We start from the raw sequence: 25069 nt of genomic DNA on the forward strand, positions 1-25069 counted from the left end.
AACCTGTTTATCCCCGACAGCGTTGGCGGTGACAAATCCAATATTTTACAGCACATATGATAATCTTTATCAGAGGGTGGCTCTCGGTGATAAACACATATGTTACCTTTATCACTCCGATGACATTTGGGAGTCGAGAAACGAGAGGCTGGCAGATGTTTTGTGTTTGTGGTGAGCATGTGTTGTCCCAGTGGACTCGGCACAGATCAGGGCTGGACTCACAGCTCTCACATTGTTCCTGTAACATCCATTTGTATGACTCAGGGGCCTGAGGGACATTATGGAGGAGTCCATTTAGTTTGCAGTTTGAGTACCATTTTGATTTTCTAAAGCAGTGAAGATATTGTATGGTTTGGTATTTCTTACCGTTTTTTAGGAAGAGTTAATTGCAGGTAAAGTTTGTATTTGATCCAACTTGATAGTTAGGAAATCCAAACGTTTTTTTTATTTCTTAATAACCAACTCACTATTCTTCCAAGTATATCCTACTGTATGTACATGTGTCAGACAAATGTGGTACCTGCCTATGCTCTGTATTTGTATATGCAATTGAATATATGTCCACATGGTAAACAATTCAACTTTGCCATCAGATATTTAGTATGTCTCAGCCCTTGTTAAACATACTGTATAATGAGTGAGTCTGCTAAACAAAGCTGTTTGTCACAAAATAATATACAAGCAAGCTACAAGTTTGTAACTGCCAGAATGAGAAACATGCAGTTATAAAGGTAACAGTTTAATCTATGTATTCGTTTACACAAACAGTAGTCTGTGGGAGATTTCACAAGTAGCTCCTTGTAGTTCTCGTTTTTGCAGAGCCCCGGAGATGATCAACGTTTTGATTTGCCTAACACCAGGAAGCCGACCAAAAGGTGCATTCAGAGCTTCACTAGCTGTAGAAATAAAGCAACCAAACCTGTTCAGGGTTCAATGTAGTTATCTGTCTCGTTTTGCTTGTTCAAGTTATGAGTGCAGATTTATAAAATGAGGAAATAGCAGCAGAGTTCACGGAGCTGCTGCAAAAACATTTTGAATCTGAGCGATTAAAGATTGAGAAAGATCATCCGAGCACATGGTATCTTTTTAATGGAAGTTGCAAATGTAATCCTAGAACTAAGGGCATTGTGGGTAATGTGCTTTATTTAGAGTCTTTGGGATAGGTTGTTTATATGCAGCTCATAAATTAACATTCCTGCATGTGCACAAGTAAACTGTTTATTTCAAATGGTAGCTGACTTTAACATTATAGCTATACTCTATTTCTTAAGGTGATGAATAGCAAATACAAAATCTTATTTCACTTTCTATTCACATTTTGACTCGGTGTGGTGTGCGTGTGCAGGAAGCTTTTGTACGGATAACCTTTGTCCGAGTCCTTCTGTGCACGACAGCTCTGCAGGTTGTTATGTAACCGGTGCTGCAGACACAATAAGAAATATACCTTTCAAACATGTGCTTTGTCCCTTTAGATGAGAAAAGGTTTGAGCAACAGACATGATACATTCAGAATGAGTTGTCTCTTCTCTGTTTTGTTTTCTCTTTGTTGCAAGACAAAATATAAGTCATTCAGGCAGAGTTACATTTTCAAGATTTGATTGAAGTATCTATGTACACTGGAAGCTACACCCGGTCCAACTGAACATCACCACAGTCACGCTTCAGCCACTCCTTCAGAACATTCTTCCATGATTCATATATTTAACCTTTATCTCGCCATCTCAAACAGATAAGCCTATTTACAGTACAATGTCACCTTGTACCAACTGAAACAACTTCATGTATCAAAACACACGCACCTCGCTCTGGAGATTGGTGCTGCTTTCATGGGAGAATCACAAAAGGAACAAATCCGCCTCCTTCACATTACAAAGAATTGAACTCAATACAAAACTAAAAGGAAAGGACATAAAATGCACATTCGAAAAACCAGTTGTGCATGGGAGCAAGACTCAAGGGAACAAATTATATACAGAGAGAGGAAACTCCCAGAGAAGCTATATTTTTAGGCTTCCACCAAAACAAAAAAAAGTTACATTTGCTAAATCTTACCCCAAGTGAACTGTGGCAATATCACATGTGATAAACTCAGCCTTTTCATATTTCCTATCATTTGAAAACTACTATTTTAACACAGTGTGTCCAAATCTTTGCGTCAGATGCTCAGTGACCTTCCCGAAAAGTCCAACTGCCTCAAACCTCTGATTTTGGAACAAGGATGCTCTTCACAAGAACGGAATTGTTGGAAGTGATGCCAACATGTTTTTGATACAGTTGAGGACAATACAAAGATTATACGTGGACGCACGGCCGTGACTGCAGACTGAAGATAGTCTTTAAAGCAAGAGTGCCCGTCAACACAGATCCTGGATCAAACCGTCAGACCATTTAGAGTAAAAAAAATGGCTTAAGGGCACTGCAGATCTACATAAGCCATGAAAGCCATGCCACATTTACACCCTGTGTGAGGGCTATTCTCTCTTAAAGGGACATGCGCACAGTTTACAAACAGAAGAGGCAAAAAGACTGCTGAGAAAGCATCAGGGTTGGGAAAGTTACTTTCAAAATCTCATTCACTACTGACAATTTTAGATTGTATTAACCAACTTAATTCACTCCAATCCAAAAATCAGTCACCGTTGCAGTGTAATCTATTCATTTTAGCTGGTTGCCAAAATCATTGCAGAATGCATAACAAATATTTGGTCATTTCAAAGTAATACATCATTTTCCAGATAAAAAGCATGTGATCTGTTTCTAGTTTTTTTTCTTGACAAGTAATCCCTTGTTCCCAACCCTGTGAAGCAGTGGGCGTGGCAGAGCAGTCACATGCACACTATGGGAAACGTCAGGCTAGACACATGAGTACTAACCTTTGGCTCTCTGAATGCTGGGTAATAAACATATAGAGTAACAGGCAGCTGCGAGGGGAGGAGACTCACATGTCTAATGAAAGCACCATTCACGCTTTAAAGTTGCATCTCAGCACATAGGTGTTTTTTTTCTATTTAAGAACATTTGATTAACAACAGTCAAATCTTTCAGCCTTTCGTTGTCTCTGTGGATGGACCTCTGTAAAAATAATCAGTCTTGAATGGCAGTGAGCAATATATGACCTGTTTTTTTCACAATTGAGAGTTCTTATTTTTTTGTATACATGATACAATGTACCGCGCAAAATGGATATGCGCACATACTGGAAGCATAATGTTGCTGAGGACATGCAAGTTGTTGAGTATACAGCAGAGCAAAAATAGATGTTTCCCAATGTCATTGTCTTCTTCATCTTTTCGAAAAAACATAAACTGTCACTCAGTTTTGCATCTTCAAGCGCGCAACTCCTTCTTTGAGTGTGGCTTGTTTCCCAGCAGGCCATCAATCTCAGCGATGGTTTGTGGGGTCATTTGGGATAGGATCTGCAAGGAGGAAGAAGAAAAAAGGCCATGAAGTTTTTTTTTTTTCACAGAGCAAATAAGACATAGTTTATTTCATACTCTGTTTGTCATGTTAGATATTTAAATATGGAAGGAAAAAATAAAAGTAATACCCGTAGTGCACCCAGGTTCTCAAGTAGTTGGTCTGTATTAGAAACACCCAGAAGAACTGAGCTGACACCCTCACTGCGCAGACACCAAGCTGTCCAAAAGAGATAAAGCATAACAACTGTGTCAAATGGACAAATTCAACCTGAATACCAAAACAGTAACAGGTCTCTGATCAGATACACTTTGGGCTACTACCTAAATCAGTACATTTTATAGTAGACAGGCAAGCATTCATTCTGGACAAATTCACATGGCATAAACCATGCTTTTGAAAATAATTAAATAACTGCCCTATTAGTTAAATAGTGGACTAAGATTTATTAAGTCAATAAGTAATTGTCCTTGTTTTATTCCATGCTGAATACCTTTTATGAGCACATCTCAAGAAAGTGGTGCTTTTGCAGAAATTCTTTGTGGAGAAACCTTCTTTTACACATTTTTCTTTTAAATGAAATTATCGATTAGTGGACTGAAAAATAGACACAGATGAATAAACGGAAAAATGGGAAAAAGTAATGTTGTAATTGCAACTGACCAATATAGTGGATGCCCACTGGCAGACAGGAAAAATGTATGTAAAGCACTAAAACTGGTGCCTAATCTCTCTTAACACAATCAATGAATGCACTTGAACAAACATTTGAATCAATAATTTTGTACCATGGAAAAGATTTAAGATTGAAAAAAAAGTAAATCTGAGAACGTTTTCCAATAACCTCCAGTCACACAACAGTAAGAAAGCAAGGCTCTGGTAGATATGTTCTGGTCGTACCGATGGCTAACTGAGCCGCGGTGCAGCCCAGTCTGTCGGCCAGTAGATGGAGCTCCTTGATTTTAGCGAGCTGCCTGCGGCCCTCCTCGCTGTTCACTCGCTCCTTCAGCCACTGGTATCCCTTCACCGGGAGCAAAATGGAGACAAGCGTTGATACAGTACTGATTTCACACTTCAATTCCCCCACTGATCAGGGAGAGAATTACCTCGAGGCTGATTTCTAGTGAGAGAAGTCCCAAGGGAGGGCCAGTCAAATCAAACTGACCTTCATTGCTGCTCTGGAGCACTCGGGCACACCATCGCTGTACTTCCCTGTGATTAATCCACAAGCTAGGGGAGACCAAGTCATGGCTCCAACACCTGGGATAGGGGAAGAGATTGAAATGAAACAGGATGAACCTTAAATAACAAGAAATAAAGATAAATAAGTGCTGCGAGACTGGTGAGAGTCTGACCGATCTTGTGGTAGAGCTCAGGAAGCTGCACCTCCACCTTATCCCTCTGGAAGTAGTGATACTCCGCCTGCTCACACACAGGCGGTATCAGGTTGAACTGGCGTGCCACTGAGTAAGCCTCCTGTTGCCAGAGAAAGCAAAACAAAAAGGTTAATGGTGAGCATTTTATGACATAACCCAGGGTTGTCCAAACTACGGCCCGGGGGCCAAATGCGGCCCGTGGGTCATTTTGAATCGGCCCTCAACAAATTCAAAAAGTATAATGGAGTATGGCCCACAAATGAAACTTGTGCTTGTCTTGTATTGTAGCCTACTTCTTAAATATAGAACACAGTAGTATTCATGTGTTAAGAAGCCCACTTTTTCAAACAAATTCGGTCAATAAAAGTTGAAAACGTTTTCTATAAAATCTAAGTTGATAAGAAAAAAGCCCAATGACTTATTTTCATAACACGCTTGAAATAAACCCTTCCCATTTCCTCTCATGATAATCAACCTGGGGCTCCTGTTTTAAGGAATGAGCTGCTAACAAATTAAATGAAACTCTCTGGAGAGCTGGGATAGGCTGTCGTTTTTCTTAAAGCATATTCAGGTATTAAGCATCATTTACCTACATTTGATTGATTTAGCTAACATATAAATTAACTTATGAGGCAATATACCTCACCTCTAGTGAGTGGCCCAGCCCTTCATATATGTTTCTGTATGTGGCCCTCGGTGAAAAAAGTTTGGACACCCCTGCCATAACCTGACGGTGTGTAAAGTGTGAGATCTGCATTTACCATGATTTCCATGGCACTCCAGCGTGAGGTTCCCCAGTACATGGCCATACCCTGGTTTATTACGAACGTCATGGCCCGTACTATCTCTGTGAATGACAGTATAAAGCATCATATTAACATCACACTCTCCTGATCAGTTAAGGAAATTGATCGCAGCAAACAAGAATAATAATAATTTCAAACGTGTCACTGACCCTCCATCGGACTGTTCACATCGTTTCTGTTGGCAAAAACGATGTCCACGTATTCTAGCTGCAGTCTTGATAAGGATCCTCTCAAACCTGTCATTAGAAATGGTCACAGATCAGACATTATCATCAAAAACAGCCTAGCTAGCGACTCTGAAAGGCTTCACTAAGCTAAATGCTAACATCAGAATGCTGGTATACTGTTCACCATGTATACAATTTTGATTTATATTGTGAAAATATCATGTAGCCAAGGAATATGTCATTAGTCCTGCAGATATTTTGGTCCAAAACTTGTTGATCTGTTGATTTCACTTGATGAAGAGTGAAAGGAAATGCATAAGGATTCATGGTCTATTGAACCATGACTGTCAACAATTGAATGCAATCCATCCAAAAGCTGCTGCTGAGATAAATCATTCTGGAGCTGTCTGGAGAAAAGACAGAATGCCGTCCATAGAGCCACATCGTTAGCATGGCTAAAACCAAGTCAGCGTGGTAGTAATCCATCGGCATCTATGCAAGATTCCTGCACTACAATGTGCAACAGCGCGTTACTCAAGTTAAACCAATATTATTTTACAGTGGGATATTGAAAGGTAATGCTGTCTTTTTTCTTCTACTCAAATGTGTCCTTGTATGTTGCCAATAAAATGAAGAGTTTGAAGTCACAAGTTAATAGTATTAGAGTAGGAAGTCCAAATATGAGCACAGTCCTTGCACATATTCACTCAAGTACGCAATGGCCTCAAATCAAACACATCATCACAATGACGAGATATTCAGGTCCTTGGTAAATGGCCGCCCCAGGGCTACTTCAATTGCAACATACACAAAGAAGTTGTTGTGTACAAGGCCAGTAAGCACTTAGTCTTTTTGAGAATGATTTTGTAGGAGGAGGAACGAGTTAAGTGGCCGGAAAGACAGTCCTGGTGACCTTGAGATGTTCTTTATACAGAAAATTCATCTCTTTCTTTTCCTGGTCCACGGAAACATCCAAGCTCATATTTCAATCTGCATTTCCGTTCTTCAACACTCTTAATGCTAAAGTCATGCACTTTATCTACTAGTACACCATTTTGATCAGATATGCTGCAAAGGACCATACTTGTTTGTACTTCGGCTGTTATGAATCATGTTTTATTCTTATATATGTTGATTTATTCACTGTGACATGGAGTGGCTTGAGCTGAGCGCACACTCAAAGATTACAGCATCATCAAATGACTAATCACAACTCAGGGTTAGCTGAGGGGTAGAATTAATGTGAGAAATGTCATATACAGTTATAGTAAAGTCTCTAAATTGAACTTATAGAAAATAAAAATAAATGTAGTAATAAAACTGAATTGATCCTTTTTCTGATTTTAAAAGTAAATGTACTCAAAGAATGTGTCACTTTACCTTCAATAATGTGCTTTCTTGAGAGTCCTCTCTCTGTCTCTGCTCTGTGGATGAATGAAAACACAAGTTACTGATGTTTTATTGAGAGCATCAATTAAAACAATAACTTATATTAGACAAAAGAAAGCACATACTCTTTTAGAGTTTTACTTACTGGCCTCCCCAATAGATCTTTGTTGTGATGACGAAACTTGAACGCCTGGTAATAAAACAGGAGGGTTAGGAGGACAGTTGATATATCAATACAGTGTGCAAGTTTAAGAGTCAGAATTTCCTTTCTCTGTGCCTTCAATATTTGCTATGAAAAGACTATGTTGACCACTATTGACAGATTGCATATTCTTAATTTCAAGTTTGACTTTTATTCATCCTTGTATTTTTCCCCAGGTGTCTCGAGGATTGGCAGCCAGGCAAATCAGCCCCCAGTGTTTATGTGCACGTGCTATAACATTTGAATCGTTTTATAGTCTTTCTGAGGCTTAGACTCCTCATTTGTTTCAAAAGTATGAATTTCCCTTGAGACCATTTAATGGTAGCCTATTTCAACAGCAACAAAACACAAGCAGTGTATTTAAAAAGCAAGCGGATTATGAAGGATTACAAAAAATAGTCATCATAATAAAGCTTTTCACATGCTCCGAAGTCAGTTTGAAAAAATGAGTAAAATCACCTCCATCCTTTCTTCTTGATAATAATCCCTAGAGTGATCTCCGCTCTGTGGAGAAACACATAATCAACTGAGATAAGTCGATGCTGAATCCAGATCATACAGGGCGTCTGCAAACTGGACTCAAGGAGCATCAGGAGACACCTACAAATACAGTTAAAAGAAAACTGTAAAGTTAAAATCGATGCTTTGAGGAAGGAGTGAAGCCTGACCTTCCTGAGGCGTACACCTCTGCCGTGTCAAACAAATTCACTCCGTTCTCATAGGCCATGGTCATCAGGTTCTCGGCCATCTGCGAAAACAGAAAATATGAGACTGTGAGACGTAGGCGGTGGGCAAATGTTCAATTACACAGAGGTCGTCCGTGAAGGATACTATGCAGCGAGGTTAATATAGTAGAGATGATATCTAATATCTGACCAAGATACTTTTGTTTCAGATGTGGGATTTAGAAACATTTGTAAGATTACAAACACTGAGAGTTGTAGTGTGGTCCACACATGCAATATGAGCACAGGTCCTGGGGAACGGACTTATCATACAAATAGAGAGACAGCGATTTAATAAGGTCGGACTGAGGCATCCTTTAGTGCATCTCAATGTAGGTTAAAGGGTCTTGAACATATTGTCTTCAGTGGTTGTAATGTTATTGTAAATGCATCTTGTGTCTTTGTTGATGTTACACATGGAGCTGCTGTGGTGCAGGAAAAATGTCAGACCTGATCTCACATTAAAGTATTGCCGTATCGTGCGGCAGAGCCCTCACCTCATCAGAGATCTGAGATCCAAACGTCACCCAGGTGCCTGAGGGAGAGGAGAGACACACGTCTGTTTAGTTTGAGGCGGAGGAAACAGAGATGAATAATATCCTGCATCAAACCAACTCACCTAACCCGAGGCAAGAAACACGAAGGCCTGACTTCCCCAGGTTCCTGTGAAGGAATAAAGAAAAGATGATGGCTTGTTTCGTTGTTGTTTTGTTTTTTTAGGATGACTTTCAACATCTGTCCAGGGACTGCAGATGAAAAATAGCCTCTTTACTAACTCTGGCGCATTTACAGAAATGTCAATCAATGTGCACTGTCCCTGCCAAATAAATAAATAAATAAAAATGATATGAGGTTATTTCAAAATACGATTGCACAAACACTCGCAGGTGAGATCCCATCATACAGTACCCTGATGTGAGTGAGTGACAGGAGCCACACCCAGTTTTCATCTGAGGTACTTACTTTTTGCCATATCCGTACTGCATTTAAGAGGCAGATATTATTATTTTTACTCCAATACATTTACATGTCACCACCAATTTGGGATTTTAAAGACTAAACATATGGTTATCTTTAAAATATATGATCCACCATATTGGACTCCTTTATCTACTTCAAATGACATCACTATGTAACACTAGCACTTCTATTGGCTAGAGCTCATCGCTAAGCAGTTGACCAATCACAACAGTGCCGGCCAGCTAACCAATCAGAGCGGATTGGGCTCTAGTTTCAGACAAGGATGAAAAGAGGTGCTGCAGCACAGGCAGTATGAGAAAAATAAAGAGCTTTTTGAACATTAAAGCATGTAAACATGTCACAGTAGAGACACTAAATACAAATATGAGCCTAAAGGAATTGCACTATAGGGGCCACTAATGAATTATTTTGGTTTGGTGCTGTTTGTCACTGTGTCTCGTAGAAATATAATTAAAAAACTCAATAACATTTTTTCTTTTCACATGAAGCATGAGAACACAAAGACATAACAAATGAATTAATAATTCATTAATAGGATGTAATACATGAATGCTAAATGTTAATGATTTTCACAGTGATCCTGGACTACAGCTGCTGAGTGAAAGTCTTTCTCGCTCGTGGTTAAATTACAGCGTGGGTCTAATTATCTCTGAACAATTGACCTTTCATCCTTTCGTATGTTAACAGATCAGTGTGTCTCGCAGTGGGTCAGAGAAACAGCTGGAGGGACCCGAGCTCATCTCAGAGAGGCGAACGCTTCTTTTGTGTGGACTGTAAACGGCCCAGAATGTTCCATAAGCATTAAGAGGACTCAATTACCCAGCGTGCCACATCTGATTATCCAGACAGCTGAGTTTTGAAGGGCGAGCACTGGGAGAAAGCAGATAGCTATATTTCTGACCACAGGAGCATGTACAGCAGAGAGTGATGTGGGCTTAGCGCTCGCTCTGCTCCTCTGCGCGCTCTCCCCCATTCTAATTAGCTGGGGAGGCAGCTGGAGAAGAACTGCAGCAACTTGCCGTCTTTTCATCCAGCGCCTCTCCCCTCTTTGCCTGCCTGCGTCTGCCACAAATAGCCAAATGCAGGAAGACAGACTGTCAGAGCATTTAGACTCACTGGAACAAGTCCTGCTTTTATTTTCTCTGGTCTATTTTTAATGCTCGACCTAAAGCTATTTTTAGATTCCTGCATATGTAAGCACTTGTGCCCCACAGTGTGCATGTTTGTGGGGGCGTCATTGTTGTGGGTGGGAGACGCTTATTGTTCCTGTCATTCCTTTTAAACTCTGTCAAAATAGCACACAGGTGGAAGGTCGGGATTGTTTTACTGAGGGAGAAACTGTCAGTGGCGTTTGATGGTGATGATTCCTTGTATGGTAATATGTCTGTTTGTCAACCAATGGCAGCTCGGCCTGTTCTCACACGCTGAGAGTCGCTTTGAACACTGGGAGTAAATATAAATGAGGCACATGGGAAAAACACACTTCAGATGCTTTTTCAAATCAAACATTTAAATATTTGTTCTCTTTTACTGGTATTTTTCGGTGACATCCATCAAATTGTGCCTTCTTGCCTCATCCTCAGTCAGGGGGAAGTTCAAGGAATTTTTTTCTTGCATCATTTGACAAGATTGGACCAAAAAACAGTAACCCCAAAATATTCCCTGCTAGTTGAAACAGCTATCCTCAGCTTAAAAACAAAACAGAAAGCATTGAAATGTGTCAAAGGATAGCAGCTTTAACTCAAAAATCCCCTGCGAGATAAATACAGTGCACATGAGAGGCTATAAATGACAATTTTGTGGCTTAAAAAATCAAATCGAATAGTAAATATGTTTTTTCCTCAATCTGTATATTCATGTGTTGTGAGTAATTTTCTACACTTTAACTAAAATTCAGAAAAAACTGTTTTGCCAAATAACAGGACGTATAGCCTGTGAAAAGCTCCATTATTTAGCACGTGGATATATTGCAGTGGTAGTACATTTGATTTAATTATAGCCATAGATCCAACTGCGTTTACCACCTTCCTTGCACAAGAGCACCATGATGAAAAACAAAATGTGTTATATTACACATTTTAAATGTGACAAATAAAAAAATGCAACACCTACAACATGACTCAGCATTGTGTTAATGTCAAGCATCCGGTAGCATCCACAACTGTTACAAACGCATGTTTTTTTCAGTTTCAATTCGCTTATATTCAATAAAAAAACAGAGCTGACAGCTGAACATGTTGGTGCGTCGTTACAGGAGCAACGGAGACACCAGCGTGCGTTAGTGGGGGAGTTTCATGATTGCTATGCACCATAAAACACCTTTTTTATTTTGTTTCCGGGCAATGGAGGATGTCATTGTTGCTCTGTGTGACAACTGGCTGCCCCCCCCTCCCCTCCTGCTCTCAACTCCACCGCTCTCTGCAGTGCTGCAGTCTGCTGAATTACTATCAGTGAATCTGGAGAGACACATGCTCTCTCTTTCCTCTCACTATCTCCCTCACGACATTCTCTCTCTCACACACACTCTTACACACACATACATGCACAAGTACCGATACTCAACCTATATCAAATCAGGCTTTATGCAAAGACAACAACAAGATCTATACTGTGAGGCGTCAGTCAATGTCAATGCTCTCACGTGAACCTTCACGCTCCGAGGGAATTACACTCCAGCTCCGGCACAAATATTCATACGGTCACGCATGAATGCAATAGTCCACACAGAAACACTACTTTATAAGTAGGCCTTCCCTTGTTTACTGTTTAATGTTTTTTTCTCCTGCCGTACATCATGAACTCTAAACAAGGAAATTATAGTGAGGTGGTTGACTTGGGCATACATTGTTAATGAGAGAGAGAGAGAGAGAGAGAGAGAGAGAGAGAGAGAGAGAGAGAGAAGGAGCAGGTGCTCCGTCATGGTGTAGTCAGCATTTTAACCTGTGCTGACATTCACAGTTTCCACCTGACGCTGAGGAAGACACTGTACAGACGGTTAGGTGCAAATGGTCGAGGTTTTTTTTCTGCAGTTGTCATAAAATGCCACACACATGCTGAGCAGGCTTTTCTCCGGAGGGAAGAACACCTAGATATGAATAACACACACCTCATGTGTGAGTGTGTGCTTTTTACTCACTTTTTCTGAGCACAAACTGTGGAAAGATGCTGGACTGTCTGTTCTCTTTCAATAAAGCTTAATAAACCGCCTCAGGGTTTTTTAAGGGTCAGTTCACCAAAATGACCTTCTTTTTGCCCGTTCAGAACAATTCTTATTCTGCCTCAATACTGTACATTGGTGGATAATTAAATTCTTATTTCTCGGTGCTCAAAGCACTGAACAATTCCTTCTTCTTTTTTATGTGTGTCCTTGTTACTAGATAATCCAAATAACTGTTAAAAGGGAAGGACTCGATAGAAAGTGAGTTCAGGGACATTGTATCTCTCTTTTATATTTGTCAAAGCTTTCAGCAGCAGAAACTAGATTCCGTTTATTTATAAGATAGATATCTCAGATTGTGGAAAGAATCACGTGCTGCTACACCACCATAAGTGATAAAAACACATGTGGTGTTGTTGTGTCTATATCTCTACGTGACAGGAAGCCAGTGTAATTCGGCCAGTGCTCTAATTTCTCTTTCGGATATTATTAATGAATTAGGCTAAACAACAGACTTTTCATGCAATGTAATGTTTTTTTAATTGATTTATGTTAAAACAGTTTTGAAAGTAGGTCTGTCCTAATTATAAAATACACATGCCGTGAGCGGAGCAAGTGAGGCAAAGACACACTCAGTCAGATGGTCCCCTTTAATGTGGGTTATGTTACTTGTGACAACTGAAATCTGATGTCCATTTTATTGAGGAGCATTTTATGTTTGTGTGAATGGACTGCATTCATTTAGCAGATTATGTGTTTGAAATAATACAGAGAGGTCTCAAAAGCCTAGATAACTTTGCATCGTTTAAAAAATGTAAAAATAATAGTTTATTAAAGACATTTAGTGTTTGAAAAGTTCCAATGTCAATGTGCTCATGAAAATGGCAATGTAAGAAAAATATGTTTTTGAGCCTCATGCTGTCCCCAGAGTACTTAGGTTCATGTGTGTTTCTGTAAATTAGCTAGTAAAGGTTGTGGAATAACTACAATTGCTTTTAAAATGCATGTCCATGTTCAAGACATTTAAATATAATGGGTCAAATTAAGAAGACTTTTAAAACAAAAAGATCTTACATTTAGAATATATATTTGTATAGTTTTTGAGACTTTTCTGTGATTCTTTCATTTAGCTGTGTTCCTGCTCTTACATAATGACATGCATTGACGACACTCTGCCAATAGACCATGTCAGACTCTGACAGTTTCTTTTTTTTTCAGAGGACGTGACGTGGATTTTCCAGCCCTGATTATGTCACTCGATGCTGCCAGCACTTCAGTCCACAGGCAAATATTGACAAATGTAAGTCACAAACAACACTGACCCAGCAATTATCGGTTTATAAGTGCAGTCTATTTAACGTCTCCAATCCGCAGCTGTACAAATAGAGTATGGCGCAATTCCATGTTTTATAATTATAACATTTAGCAAACCTGTTAACACATATTACTAGGTGTCGGATAAAAAAAAAAAAGCCAGATGTTTGCCACTTCTCAGCAAAAAACAGATTTGATTAGGAGCCAAGAAACACTTGCGCCTCTTTTGGCTAGCGCTCCAACACATTGTACATTATAGGCTAAAGGGTGAGACTTCACAACGGAGCCGGCCAACCAATCAGAGCAGACTGGGCTCTGGTTTAAGACGAAGGGTGAAAAGAGGTTCTGCAGCACAGGCAGTATGAGAACAATAAAGAGCTTTTTGAACATTAAAGCATTTAAACATGTCACAGTAGAGACACACGATACAAATATGAACTTGAAAATGAGCACAATATGTCCTCTTTAAAATCAAGCTAGTGAATATACAGTGAACCTTTACCTAACATTTTCAAAGTGATGTCACTAATCTGCTCGGTCAACTGGAAAATTAAAAAAACACAGCCAGAGAAAATGTAAAGGTCAAGGTCGTTGCAGCGCTGCCTCTTTATCCTCCCTGCCACACAAACCATTTGTTTCCAAAGATTGTTTTCCCTAATAACAAAACGAGGCCAAAGCATTTAGTTATCACTTTAATATCATTCATCACAACTCCACTCTGTGAAGTCAATATTTGATCACTGTTTGGTATTCATTAAGGCGGTCAGAGGGCTTTATAAAACTGAGAATATGTTGCTCTGTTAACCCTTTTCTACAGCTCTGACTGAGACTGTATGAGGCAACTCTGAAACCAGGTAAGAGACCACATTTACAAACTGAAGCTGCAAATTCAAAAATCTTAGGCTTGTTTTATGTAATCAGACTAAATGGAGTTTATAGGTTTGCTTTTTGTATTTTCACCACAACCATTTTGGTATTTATATTAATTTATAATTGGCAGTTGTACACGGAGGCGTGTGGGTTAGTGCGTTGGTGTTGGGATCAGGGGAGCACAGGTTCAAACCCCACTGCAGTCAGCATGTCGTTGTGTCCCTGGGCAAGACACTTCACCCCAAATTGCTCCTGTGGGGACTGTCCACAGTATTGAGTATGTAAGTCGCTTTGGATAAAAACGTCTAACAAGTAACATGTAATGTCATTTAAATGTAATGTATTGCTGAGTATGAGAGGTGTGGACTTGAGTAACATGACCTGGTCTGGAGTCAGACTCAAGACAAACATTTGATATCTTCAGACTTGAAATGACAAAAATCTAAAAAGACCTGCAACTCCACTTGAACCTGCATACCGGTAACTTGACTCCACCTGCTCTTGAGCCACTTGACTCGGAAATACTTGATCATTCCCCCACACCCAGAGATTAAAAAGTGTGTTTTTAAGAAACGTTCAACAAATCAATTTATTTCACTTAATTTCCTGTTAAGTTAATGCTATATATCCCCGGCAATTCGATTCTTAATTCCCCTGATCCACTTTGTTTAAATCAACTCAAAAGCATTCAATTGCAGAGGAAATCATGAAGAACAATGTTTTGTTACTAAGCACCATTTGGATGAAATAATACCAAAGATCATTTTTGTATGCAGACAAAAACAGTTGAAAGTTGACAACAAAACTAAATGGCAGTATGAGATACGTGCAACATTATGAAAGGGCATATTGTTAACTTTTAGGATTCAACATTTAAACTTTAGGACTTTGGGACAGTCAGTCTTGACTTTTGAAATAATGACTTGGTCCCATCATTGCTGGATGTCCATTGGCCAGCGCGAGCTCTTGAGATCTATGGGACATATTTTTCAGCTGTGCGTTTTGTGCAATGTGTGGTGTTTTGGCAAGGTACCAAGACTCACTGATACACCGCCAAACAGCATGATGGGTACAGACTGCTCTCTGTCGACATTTGTGTGAGGTTTCGCACCCAAATGACGTGTATACTCTAACATTTAAAAGGGTTGCAATTAGGTCTTTGCACGTGTATCTCTCTCAGTGTGGAGTATCAAATCTGAATGAGCGATTCTCACAACCAGCTAGCAGCAATACTGAAGGCCAAGCCTCTTACAAACAGACCCTTTTTAACCAGACACTGCACGCGTGGCCACAATGTGTCCGTACAATTTAACAGGGGTGTTCATCCTGTTCATCAACTTGACCGTTACTCCATCAGCTACTGAGAGTTCAGGTTTTCAAAACTCACTGTTCAAGTACCTATTAGAGCACAGCACTTCTCTGAATGGCTCAATGTCATGACACGTTGAATCCTCATAGAAATGCAAATGGTCTAAGCATTGTTCTACAGCTAGAAATGCAACTGAGGAGGTATTATTGTAATTTTATGTGATATATAACCCTGTCATTTATATATTTATTTGATAGGGACAGTGCACATTGATTGACATTTCTGTAAATGCGCCAGAGTTAGCCAACAGGCTATTTTTAGTCTGTAGTCACTGGACAGATGTTGAAAGTCATCCTAAAAACAAAAATTCACTTCAAATAACAGGTAAATACAATCAGTAAAACAAATTTCAACAGAGATGCTTATATTATGATAAAAGCATATATAAAAACATAAAAATGGGAATTTCTATTTATGATCTACTTTACTTATCACTGTTGTGAAATGTGACCTAACTTTTATTCAACTAGAGGTATATGTATATTACCTGGGACATAGTAGCTTCACAAAATAATCTTAACTAAAGGGGCACCAACACACTTTTCCCAGAGCTTTCTCCCACTTCACAGCATCTGAGGAAACTCAATGTGCTGAGAACGACCGTAAGATGTGGGTCGAAGTCCTTGAAAAAGCTGAGTTAAGATGAAACGACAAAAGGAAAAAGAAAACTGAAGACAATAATTAGCTGTGTCCACATTTGTGAGAATTAGTCACAAGAAAAGATTGATACCATCTCTTGCTTAGAGTGGTAATGATATTATCATCTCATTCTCTGCTAAGTATTTCCCAAACGTAATTTTATGAGTTTAAATGATAATGAAAATGATGCCAATAGCTCCCTGTCTCTCCCACTCTCAATGAAGTTGTTTTAGACCGTGCACTGTTCTGAAACCCTCATGAACAATGTTTGTTTATACTGTTTTAAGACCCTACTTAAATGTTTTCCCTCTCAATCATGCATTAAGATAGATGCATCCAGCTGCCTCCAACTGATGCAATATGCCGCGAGGTCATGGCAATACAAAAAGATATGAGGAAAAGTCAGAAACAGTGGCAGATAAATCTTTCCTGGAGGTGTACCTGACCTGCTTACCGGGTTGCATTCGGAGAGAAGAAAAGAGGAGGCCTTGTTACCATAGAAACTGACAATTTTTTGAGTGACAGCCGAGACTCACCTGCACAGGTCTCGAAAAAACTAAAAGACAATGGCTGCTGTTTTTTGCTGTTACAACTATGTGCTTAAGGATTTTATTTTGAGTTAAAAAAGATATTAAAATGAGCTGATGTTGGTGTGAATGTTACGCTGTTATTTTAATCACACAATAATCACATAATACTTAATCAACCCAGTTATTATGAGATAGTACTGTATGTTAAATACATAACACATAATGTGTAAAAATTGATTTATGGATATGGGAATTTGTGAAATCCGTCACAGAATCTGCAAGACATAGCCATGTGTCTGTTTTTAACGCTGATAGCACATTTGTCAACTTTTTACTACCCTGATGAACTACACACACGCACACACACACACACACACACACACACACACACACACACACACACACACACACACACACACACACACACACACACACACACACACACACACACACACACACACACACACACACACACACACACACACACACACACACACACACACACACACACACACACACACACACACACACACACACATCTTTCCTTTTGAAGCTGCCTTTTTAAAGACTTGGATGAAAAAGGGGAGATAGAGATATTCAAACCGAGGGGGCAGCAAAGGCTCATTGGATAGATAACTGGCAGCAGGTGCCACTGTCTGCGAGTTATGAATATGCAGGTTAATGTGATGGCAGGGGAATTAAAACAATGCACACAAGCAGGCCAGATAGTTGCAACATGATCGACCATCTGGAGATCAGATTTTTTTAACTGTTGACTTCTGCTCTAATGTGATGTTCATAAGGCCTCAGTCCACATCGTGTCAAGATATCTCTGTTGTTTCCTCTCGTCACGGAGACACGGACTCATCACAGCGTACATGTTTACAGTTTTTCTCAATCGCTAAACCCACTTTTTAGAATCTAAATTCATTTCTTCAAAACAAGAGCATAGCCATCTAAACAGAAACACACTTGCCATAACTCTGAATATCTTTTGCAAAATGCACTTACATGACCAAAACTGAAAATACTGGTCACAAAAAAGAATAAGTCGATCGAAACAGAACAAATTGTCCTCTAATGAGACAAATGTGTTTTCATAACTGAAACTCCGGTCACCATAATAACCCATTCTACCATAACAATATACATTTCTTGCAAAGTGCTCTAAGGCACTCAAAACTAAAAATACCCCTTCCAAAACCAGATACCTTCTCCAAAAACAAACATTTGTCAGCTCATGAGAAGACTATTTGAACAGTCATTACTAAGTGGCACACTAAATACTGACTACAATCATCAATACACAAACCTCAAGCTATCGATATTGGAAACTGAACGGAAAACTGACAAGTTGGGAGAAACAAACTTACATATAGGAAAAACAGAGTCTTACTGTAACTATGCCATTGTTTTTATTGTCTCATTTTCAGAAGAGCACCGTAACAGAAACAAAAGACGAATAGCAATACACTGGAAAAAAATAACATGGGTAAATGATGTAAATCAGCAGTAAAGCAGAGAATGAGATCTATATAACTTTACTGATCTGCTCTTTGGCGTCTGTCTGGCCACATAGCCTCATCTACGTCACAGCGTATGTCTTCCCTTGCAAGGCAGCGTGGGAAATATCTCCTTGCGTGTCGACACCACCCTTGACAGGATTCCGCAGAGATGTCCCGACAGCCAGCATTCATTGCGTCCAAAAGGGGCATTCTGTCATGAGGATGATGGTCATAAACCTTCCATCTCCAGGCAGAGAAGAACTCCTCAATGGGGTTTAGAAATGGGGAGTATGGAGGGAGGAACTCCATGGCCATGTGTGGATGAGCCTCAAACCATGCCCTCACGTCACGAGAGTGGTGGAATGCCACATTGTCCCATATGACCACGTGAACCGACCTCACTTGATCCCTCTCTTCTGGTGGCACAAGTCCGTCATACAGGACATCCAGGAAGGCAAGGACACGTTGCGTGTTATATGCTCCCATTACAGTTTTTCTCAATTGCTAAACCCACTATTTAGAATCAAAATTCATTTCTTCAAAACAAGAACATAGCCATCTAAACAGAAACACACTTGCCATAACTCTGAATATCTTTTGCAAAATGCACTTACATGACCAAAACTGAAAATACTGGTCACAAAAAAGAATAAGTCGATCGAAACAGAACAAATTGTCCTCTAATGAGACAAATGTGTTTTCATAACTGAAACTCCGGTCACCATAATAACCCATTCTACCATAACAATATACATTCCTTGCAAAGTGCTCTAAGGCTCTCAAAACTAAAAATACCCCTTCCAAAACCAGATACCTTCTCCAAAAACAAACATTTGTCAGCTCATTAGAAGACTATTTGAACAGTCATTACTAAGTGGCACACTAAATACTGACTACAATCATCCATACACAAACCTCAAGCTATCGATATTGGAAACTGAACGGAAAACTGACAAGTTGGGAGAAACAAACTTACATATAGGAAAAACTGTGTGTTACTGTAACTATGTCATTGTTTTTATGTCTCATTTTCAGTAGAGCACCGTAACAGAAACAAAAGATGAATAGCAATACACTGGGAAAAAAATGATGTAAATCAGCAGTAAAGCAGAGAATTAGTTCTATATAGCTTTACTGATCTGCTCTTTGCCGTCTGTCTGGCCACATAGCCTCATCTACGTCACAGCGTATGTCTTCCCTTGCAAGGCAGCGTGGGAAATATCTCCTTGCGTGTCGACACCACCCTTGACAAACATCTTACTGAAGTGAGGGAGGTCTTTTATAGGATTCTCACTAATTACAATTACTATAGGAAATTCATTGATGTCAGCTGTGAGCAATTCATTTACATGGAAGTGAAGTACTCAATTCACCCCAATACAAAAAAAAACATTTCTCAATGTGCAAAAAGGAAAAGACCACAATTACTGACTGTAAAAATGTTGTATCAGCTATAGCTAATCCTCCCCATATGAACATCTCAAAGACCTATGCAAGTCATATCAACACTATTATAGCTTTACCGGCACCATTTAAAAAAATATTTTAAGTACAGTCATGCAAATTCTATCATGTAAATGTTTTCAATGTAACATCATTACTGTAAGGTATACAGTACATTCCATGGAGTTACCTTTTTCAATGGGGTGATTGACTGATAACAAGTGTTAATATTTTGCACATCAAGTGTCAATTAGTGTAGCTATGGTCTAAGTTTATGAGGAAGTGTTATCCACTGTGAGAAGATTATTTGTTGTTTTGTAGACATGAGTTACACAACAGATTTTTGATCTTTGTGTAGAGAATTGTAACTTCAGTTAGAGAATTGTGTGATCTGTTTTGCAAAACACTGCTTAGCATCTGCATTTTGTGTGATATCAATGAGAAATGGTATACTGTTGTAGAGAAATGGTTTTCTGTTTCGATGGCTGTGCTGTTGGTTTGATGAAAGGAATTTTGATTCTAAATAGTGGGTTTAGCGATTGAGAAAAACTGTAAAGGGATGTGAGCAAGGACGCCTTGTGTCGAGATAGCCGCACACAATGTTATGTTTCCTCCCCTTTGGCCTGGAACAAAGACTGTCGCTCTTTGCCCAATAAGGTTCCTCCCACGTCTCCTCACTTTGGAGAGGTTGAAGCCTGCTTCATCCACATATACAAAAACATGTGGTAATGCATTGCCTTCCAGCTCCATCATTCGCTAAAGAAAATGAAACAAACAGAGGACCGTTTTACATTACTGTAAGCAGTCAGACATACTAAAAATATAGGCAAGCCATCAGTGTGATTGAGGTCCTTACCTGTACATACCGGTGCCTTAAATCCTTCACACGGTCAGAGTTGCGTTCAAAAGGAACCTTATAGATCTGTTTCATTCTGAGGTGTTGCCTCTTTAACACCCGGTCAATGGTTGCAACACTTATAGACTGAATGTTACTGAAGACATCCTGGTCTGCAATTATTCTGGCCTGAATCTCCCTTAAGCGGATTTCATTGTTGGCCACAACCATATCAACAATGGCAGACTCTTGTTCTGGAGTAAAGGCCTTTCGTCTGCCACCAGAGCGGGGTGCTCTTTCAGTTCTATCAATAAATATTTGAGAATGTTATGTACTGTAATATAAAAACAGTGATCGAAACCTACATCAAAATAGAAATGCATGAAGTGCTGTAAAAAAGGGTTACAGTAGCTTACCTATTTTCGTGCCTGAAGATCCTAATAATGGATGCCACTGTTGATCTCGGTATATTGGGCTGAACCCTTTGGCCAGCCTCACTGAGGGACATGCCATGGTTTATGACGTGGTCCACAATAGTTGCACGGGTGTTGTCCGAAACTACTGTTCGCATTGGTCCCCTTTCAACTCTTCCACCACGCATACGTACAGCCCTCCCTCTTCCTCTCTGAACATGAGGGTTCCCTCTTCCTCTCTGAACATCAGCTCTCCCTCTTCCTCTCTGAACATCAGCTCTCCCTCTTCCTCTCTGAACATCAGCCCTCCCTCTTCCTCGCTGAACAACAGGGTTCCTTCTTCCTCTCAGAGCTCCTCTACCTACTCGATCAGCCATTTTGTTTACACAAACATCTTACTGAAGTGAGGGAGGTCTTTTATAGGATTCTCACTAATTACAATTACTATAGGAAATTCATTGATGTCAGCTGTGAGCAATTCATTTACATGGAAGTGAAGTACTCAATTCACCCCAATACAAAAAAAAACATTTCTCAATGTGCAAAAAGGAAAAGACCACAATTACTGACTGTAAAAATGTTGTATCAGCTATAGCTAATCCTCCCCATATGAACATCTCAAAGACCTATGCAAGTCATATCAACACTATTATAGCTTTACCGGCACCATTTAAAAAAATATTTTAAGTACAGTCATGCAAATTCTATCATGTAAATGTTTTCAATGTAACATCATTACTGTAAGGTATACAGTACATTCCATGGAGTTACCTTTTTCAATGGGGTGATTGACTGATAACAAGTGTTCATATTTTGCACATCAAGTGTCAATTAGTGTAGCTATGGTCTAAGTTTATGAGGAAGTGTTATCCACTGTGAGAAGATTATTTGTTGTTTTGTAGACATGAGTTACACAACAGATTTTTGATCTTTGTGTAGAGAATTGTAACTTCAGTTAGAGAATTGTGTGATCTGTTTTGCAAAACACTGCTTAGCATCTGCATTTTGTGTGATATCAATGAGAAATGGTATACTGTTGTAGAGAAATGGTTTTCTGTTTCGATGGCTGTGCTGTTGGTTTGATGAAAGGAATTTTGATTCTAAATAGTGGGTTTAGCGATTGAGAAAAACTGTAATGCAGATCCTGGTTCCTCCCTGGCCTCAGTGTGGCGTGTGACAGCAGTGGAAAATGGAGAATGTGCGACTGCTGTGCCGCCACAAACACAGTCTGCGGCCGGGCGGTGGGCTTTCAGAGGACTCGGTTTAGAGAAGGGCTGATAAGAGACAGCAGTTCTGACTGATTAGGAAATAAGACAGGCACAAACTAAAGGCAATGCCTGGGGTGTTGCCACTGGCAACTGGAGCTGGCCATATGCTGGATAGACTTATTGTGCTGCTGCACTCCCTGCTAGTGACACTTTACCAGAGACGGAGCATGAGAAGAAACCAAATCAGAAGATGCAATTCTCTAGAAAGATAAATCCGTAGTGGAGGTATCCAGGTTTCATCTTGTGCTTCATTCCCATTTTAGACATCCTATTTAATGAAAACTGAAGAAAGATGGCAATTCAATCACCCTGATTACAAGGATATCAAGTAATTCAAAACCTTCAGTTATTGAGTTTTACAACGGAAGGAAACGTAGCATACAGAGGTCCTATATATTCTAGTGTGTTTCTATATGCATTTTTATATAAATCCACTGCGGTGTAAGTAGAGGCTGCATGAACAACTGTCCAAACTGAAGCTCTGATCCTTCAAGGATCTTATACTAAAAGAGAAGAACCAACATTATTTCCTTTGCTGTTTATCTGGTCTGTTTTCCTACTGTATGACTCAGACCAGGTTTATGTGCAACCGTTACAGCAGTATTCTGTGCATATCATGCTGCACCACTATTTTATGAAACCTTAATATATTTTAAACCTCCATAAAAAGCTCTGGAGGTGGTGCATTAAGAAAAGCTGTTATTATTGGAGGCACATTAATCTGTGGTAAAGAGCAAGAAGCCAGGGCAAAATTAGCATAAAGCACCCAAGCCTATGGCAAATGCTCCTATATGCATAATGCCTGTTACACTGTGATAACATTATAGCTGTTCGGTATGCATTGTATAAGCATTTTTACATCAGAGCAAGCATTTTCAGGCGTTAATGCCATTTTTTATGATGTCAGTGAAATCACTGCTGAATGTGCACTTGATGAGGTGCTTTACATCTTCGCTAATGGATGTTCTGCATGTAGGCAGCCTGCTAAATATGCACCAGGATGCATATTGGTGAAAATTCAAGCTAGCCTTAAATTCACCTCACATCTCAGCAAATAGATGGAGAGAGATATAAATAGAAAGCTGGTTGGTGGAGCTTCATGATGTGCAGATGGATTCACCTCGTCCCTGCATGGGATTTGCCACTGATGCTCATTATGATAATCTACTACCTGTGGGATAATCTTGGGGGTCAGAATGATTATCATAGAGAAATTAAAACCAGTGTGACAGTGGATTAACCCTTCACCCCCAGGGCTCCTTATCTCCATACTCACCTGTACTTCATGCTGGTGTGGCGCCCGATGGCCTCCTTCATGTGGGCATGGCCGTGTGGAGCCTGGCGCGAACCGGGACCCTCCCTGGTCTTGACCGTGCCTTGAGACATGTAATTGCCATTACTCCCTTGTCCACTACCTCCTCCTCCTCCACCGCCTCCTCCTCCTCCTCCACTGCTTCCTCCAGGAGGTGGAGCAGTGCGAAGGCCACAGAGCCGGTCCTCACTGCGACTCTTGAGGTTGTGCTCAGTGCACGCGAAAGACACCTGCATCCTGACCCAGGTTTCCGGGGGCTCTTTCTTTTTAATTTAGGGAAGAGGGCGGGGGTAGTAACACACACTGTTGGTGCTGATTGTTGTGGCGAAGCACTGACACTCATACAAAAAGGGCTCAGACAGGGCAGGGCAGAGATTTCGGCTGAGAGTTGGAGGGTGCAGGCAAGAGTCCAGTCTCTAACATGACACACACAGAGTTACCATCTGCACTGTCTCCTGTCTGGGGATGCAAACCTGGCAAAAGGGCTCTTTGGGTTTTCACACTCACAAGATGCATCAGGGCTGCTTTCCAAAAACCATCAGGCGGCTTGTAAGCTCACAGCAGTCCTCAGACGGATTTGGGGTGGCAGTTCTTGGGAACCCCCTAAAAAACCTGCGTGAAGCCTCCCTCGAGTGTCAGTAACACGGCCTCCTCGCACATACATGCACGCGCTCCTATAGCTTATGTTGGCTGGTAAAACACTTGATGGATCTCTGTCTTCTCTTCAGCTGAGGTTGTGTGTCTTGAGCCGAGGAGCTCCGGAGTGTGCCGCAGCAATGACACAACCACAGCTACAGGCATCCTCGCACCTCGCGTCGAAATAAGTCATAATTTGTTTTTTTGTCGCAAGGTGGGTCAGCAAAAAAAATTAAAAAAAACTGCTCGAATTTACATTTCCGAGGAATCCAATCCGAGCAATGGGAAATAGACTTGCTATGATGCGTATTCACACAGTCAGAGCCCACTGATGCATCATCGCCCAGCAGCCTCACGCAGCATCAAATTGATGCAAAGGGATAAAAAGAGAGAGAGGAAACAGAAAGCAGGAGCAAACACCGAGCCGGTTTTTTTTATTACCTTCAGTTTGTGAAGTCGCTCACATACCGGCAGCAAATGAGCAGCTCTCCCGTTATTCGACAAAATCTCACGGGGCACGGATTTGAAAAAAAACGCCGGCACGCTGGCCCCAAAATCAGACATCTCTCACGCGCGACGCCCCCTCCCTCAGTCCCATCCTGTCAGCACACAGACCCACTTTATTTATTCTTCTTTCCCTTTCCAGAGGCTCCAAAATGTTCACGACACACACGCAATGTGGGGGTTTGCGAGATGCTCTCTCCCTCTCTGTCTC

At 40.3% G+C, this 25069-nt stretch overlaps 1 protein-coding gene across 1 annotated transcript; it reads right to left on the reverse strand.

Annotated features, from left to right (window-relative positions):
* Nucleotides 1-1204: 1204 nt before the first annotated feature.
* Nucleotides 1205-25069, reverse strand: LOC307019099 (voltage-gated potassium channel subunit beta-2). Its single transcript, XM_079649723.1, has 14 exons — nucleotides 23683-25069; nucleotides 8702-8745; nucleotides 8580-8617; nucleotides 8026-8105; nucleotides 7817-7861; nucleotides 7301-7345; nucleotides 7147-7190; nucleotides 5749-5835; nucleotides 5555-5640; nucleotides 4773-4893; nucleotides 4583-4677; nucleotides 4318-4438; nucleotides 3548-3636; nucleotides 1205-3416 (listed from the first exon to the last, which is right to left on the reverse strand). Exons 1-14 carry the CDS (start codon nucleotides 23952-23954, stop codon nucleotides 3327-3329), a joined length of 1257 nt encoding a protein of 418 aa, XP_079505849.1. The 5' UTR covers nucleotides 23955-25069; the 3' UTR covers nucleotides 1205-3326.

Source organism: Notothenia rossii, assembly GCF_949606895.1.
Source record: "Notothenia rossii genome assembly, chromosome: 9".
NCBI lineage: Eukaryota > Metazoa > Chordata > Actinopteri > Perciformes > Nototheniidae > Notothenia > Notothenia rossii.

Bases quoted from the DNA above. Each gene is read 5' to 3' on its own strand.
- LOC307019099 (XM_079649723.1), bottom strand. From the start codon at position 23,954: ATGCAGGTGTCTTTCGCGTGCACTGAGCACAACCTCAAGAGTCGCAGT. The intron at 8,618-8,701 runs GTGAGTTGGTTT...CCTCTCCCTCAG, and splicing joins TGTTTCTTGCCTCGGGTTAG to GCACCTGGGTGACGTTTGGA. The intron at 5,641-5,748 runs GTCAGTGACACG...TGTCATTCACAG, and splicing joins TGTGAACAGTCCGATGGAGG to AGATAGTACGGGCCATGACG.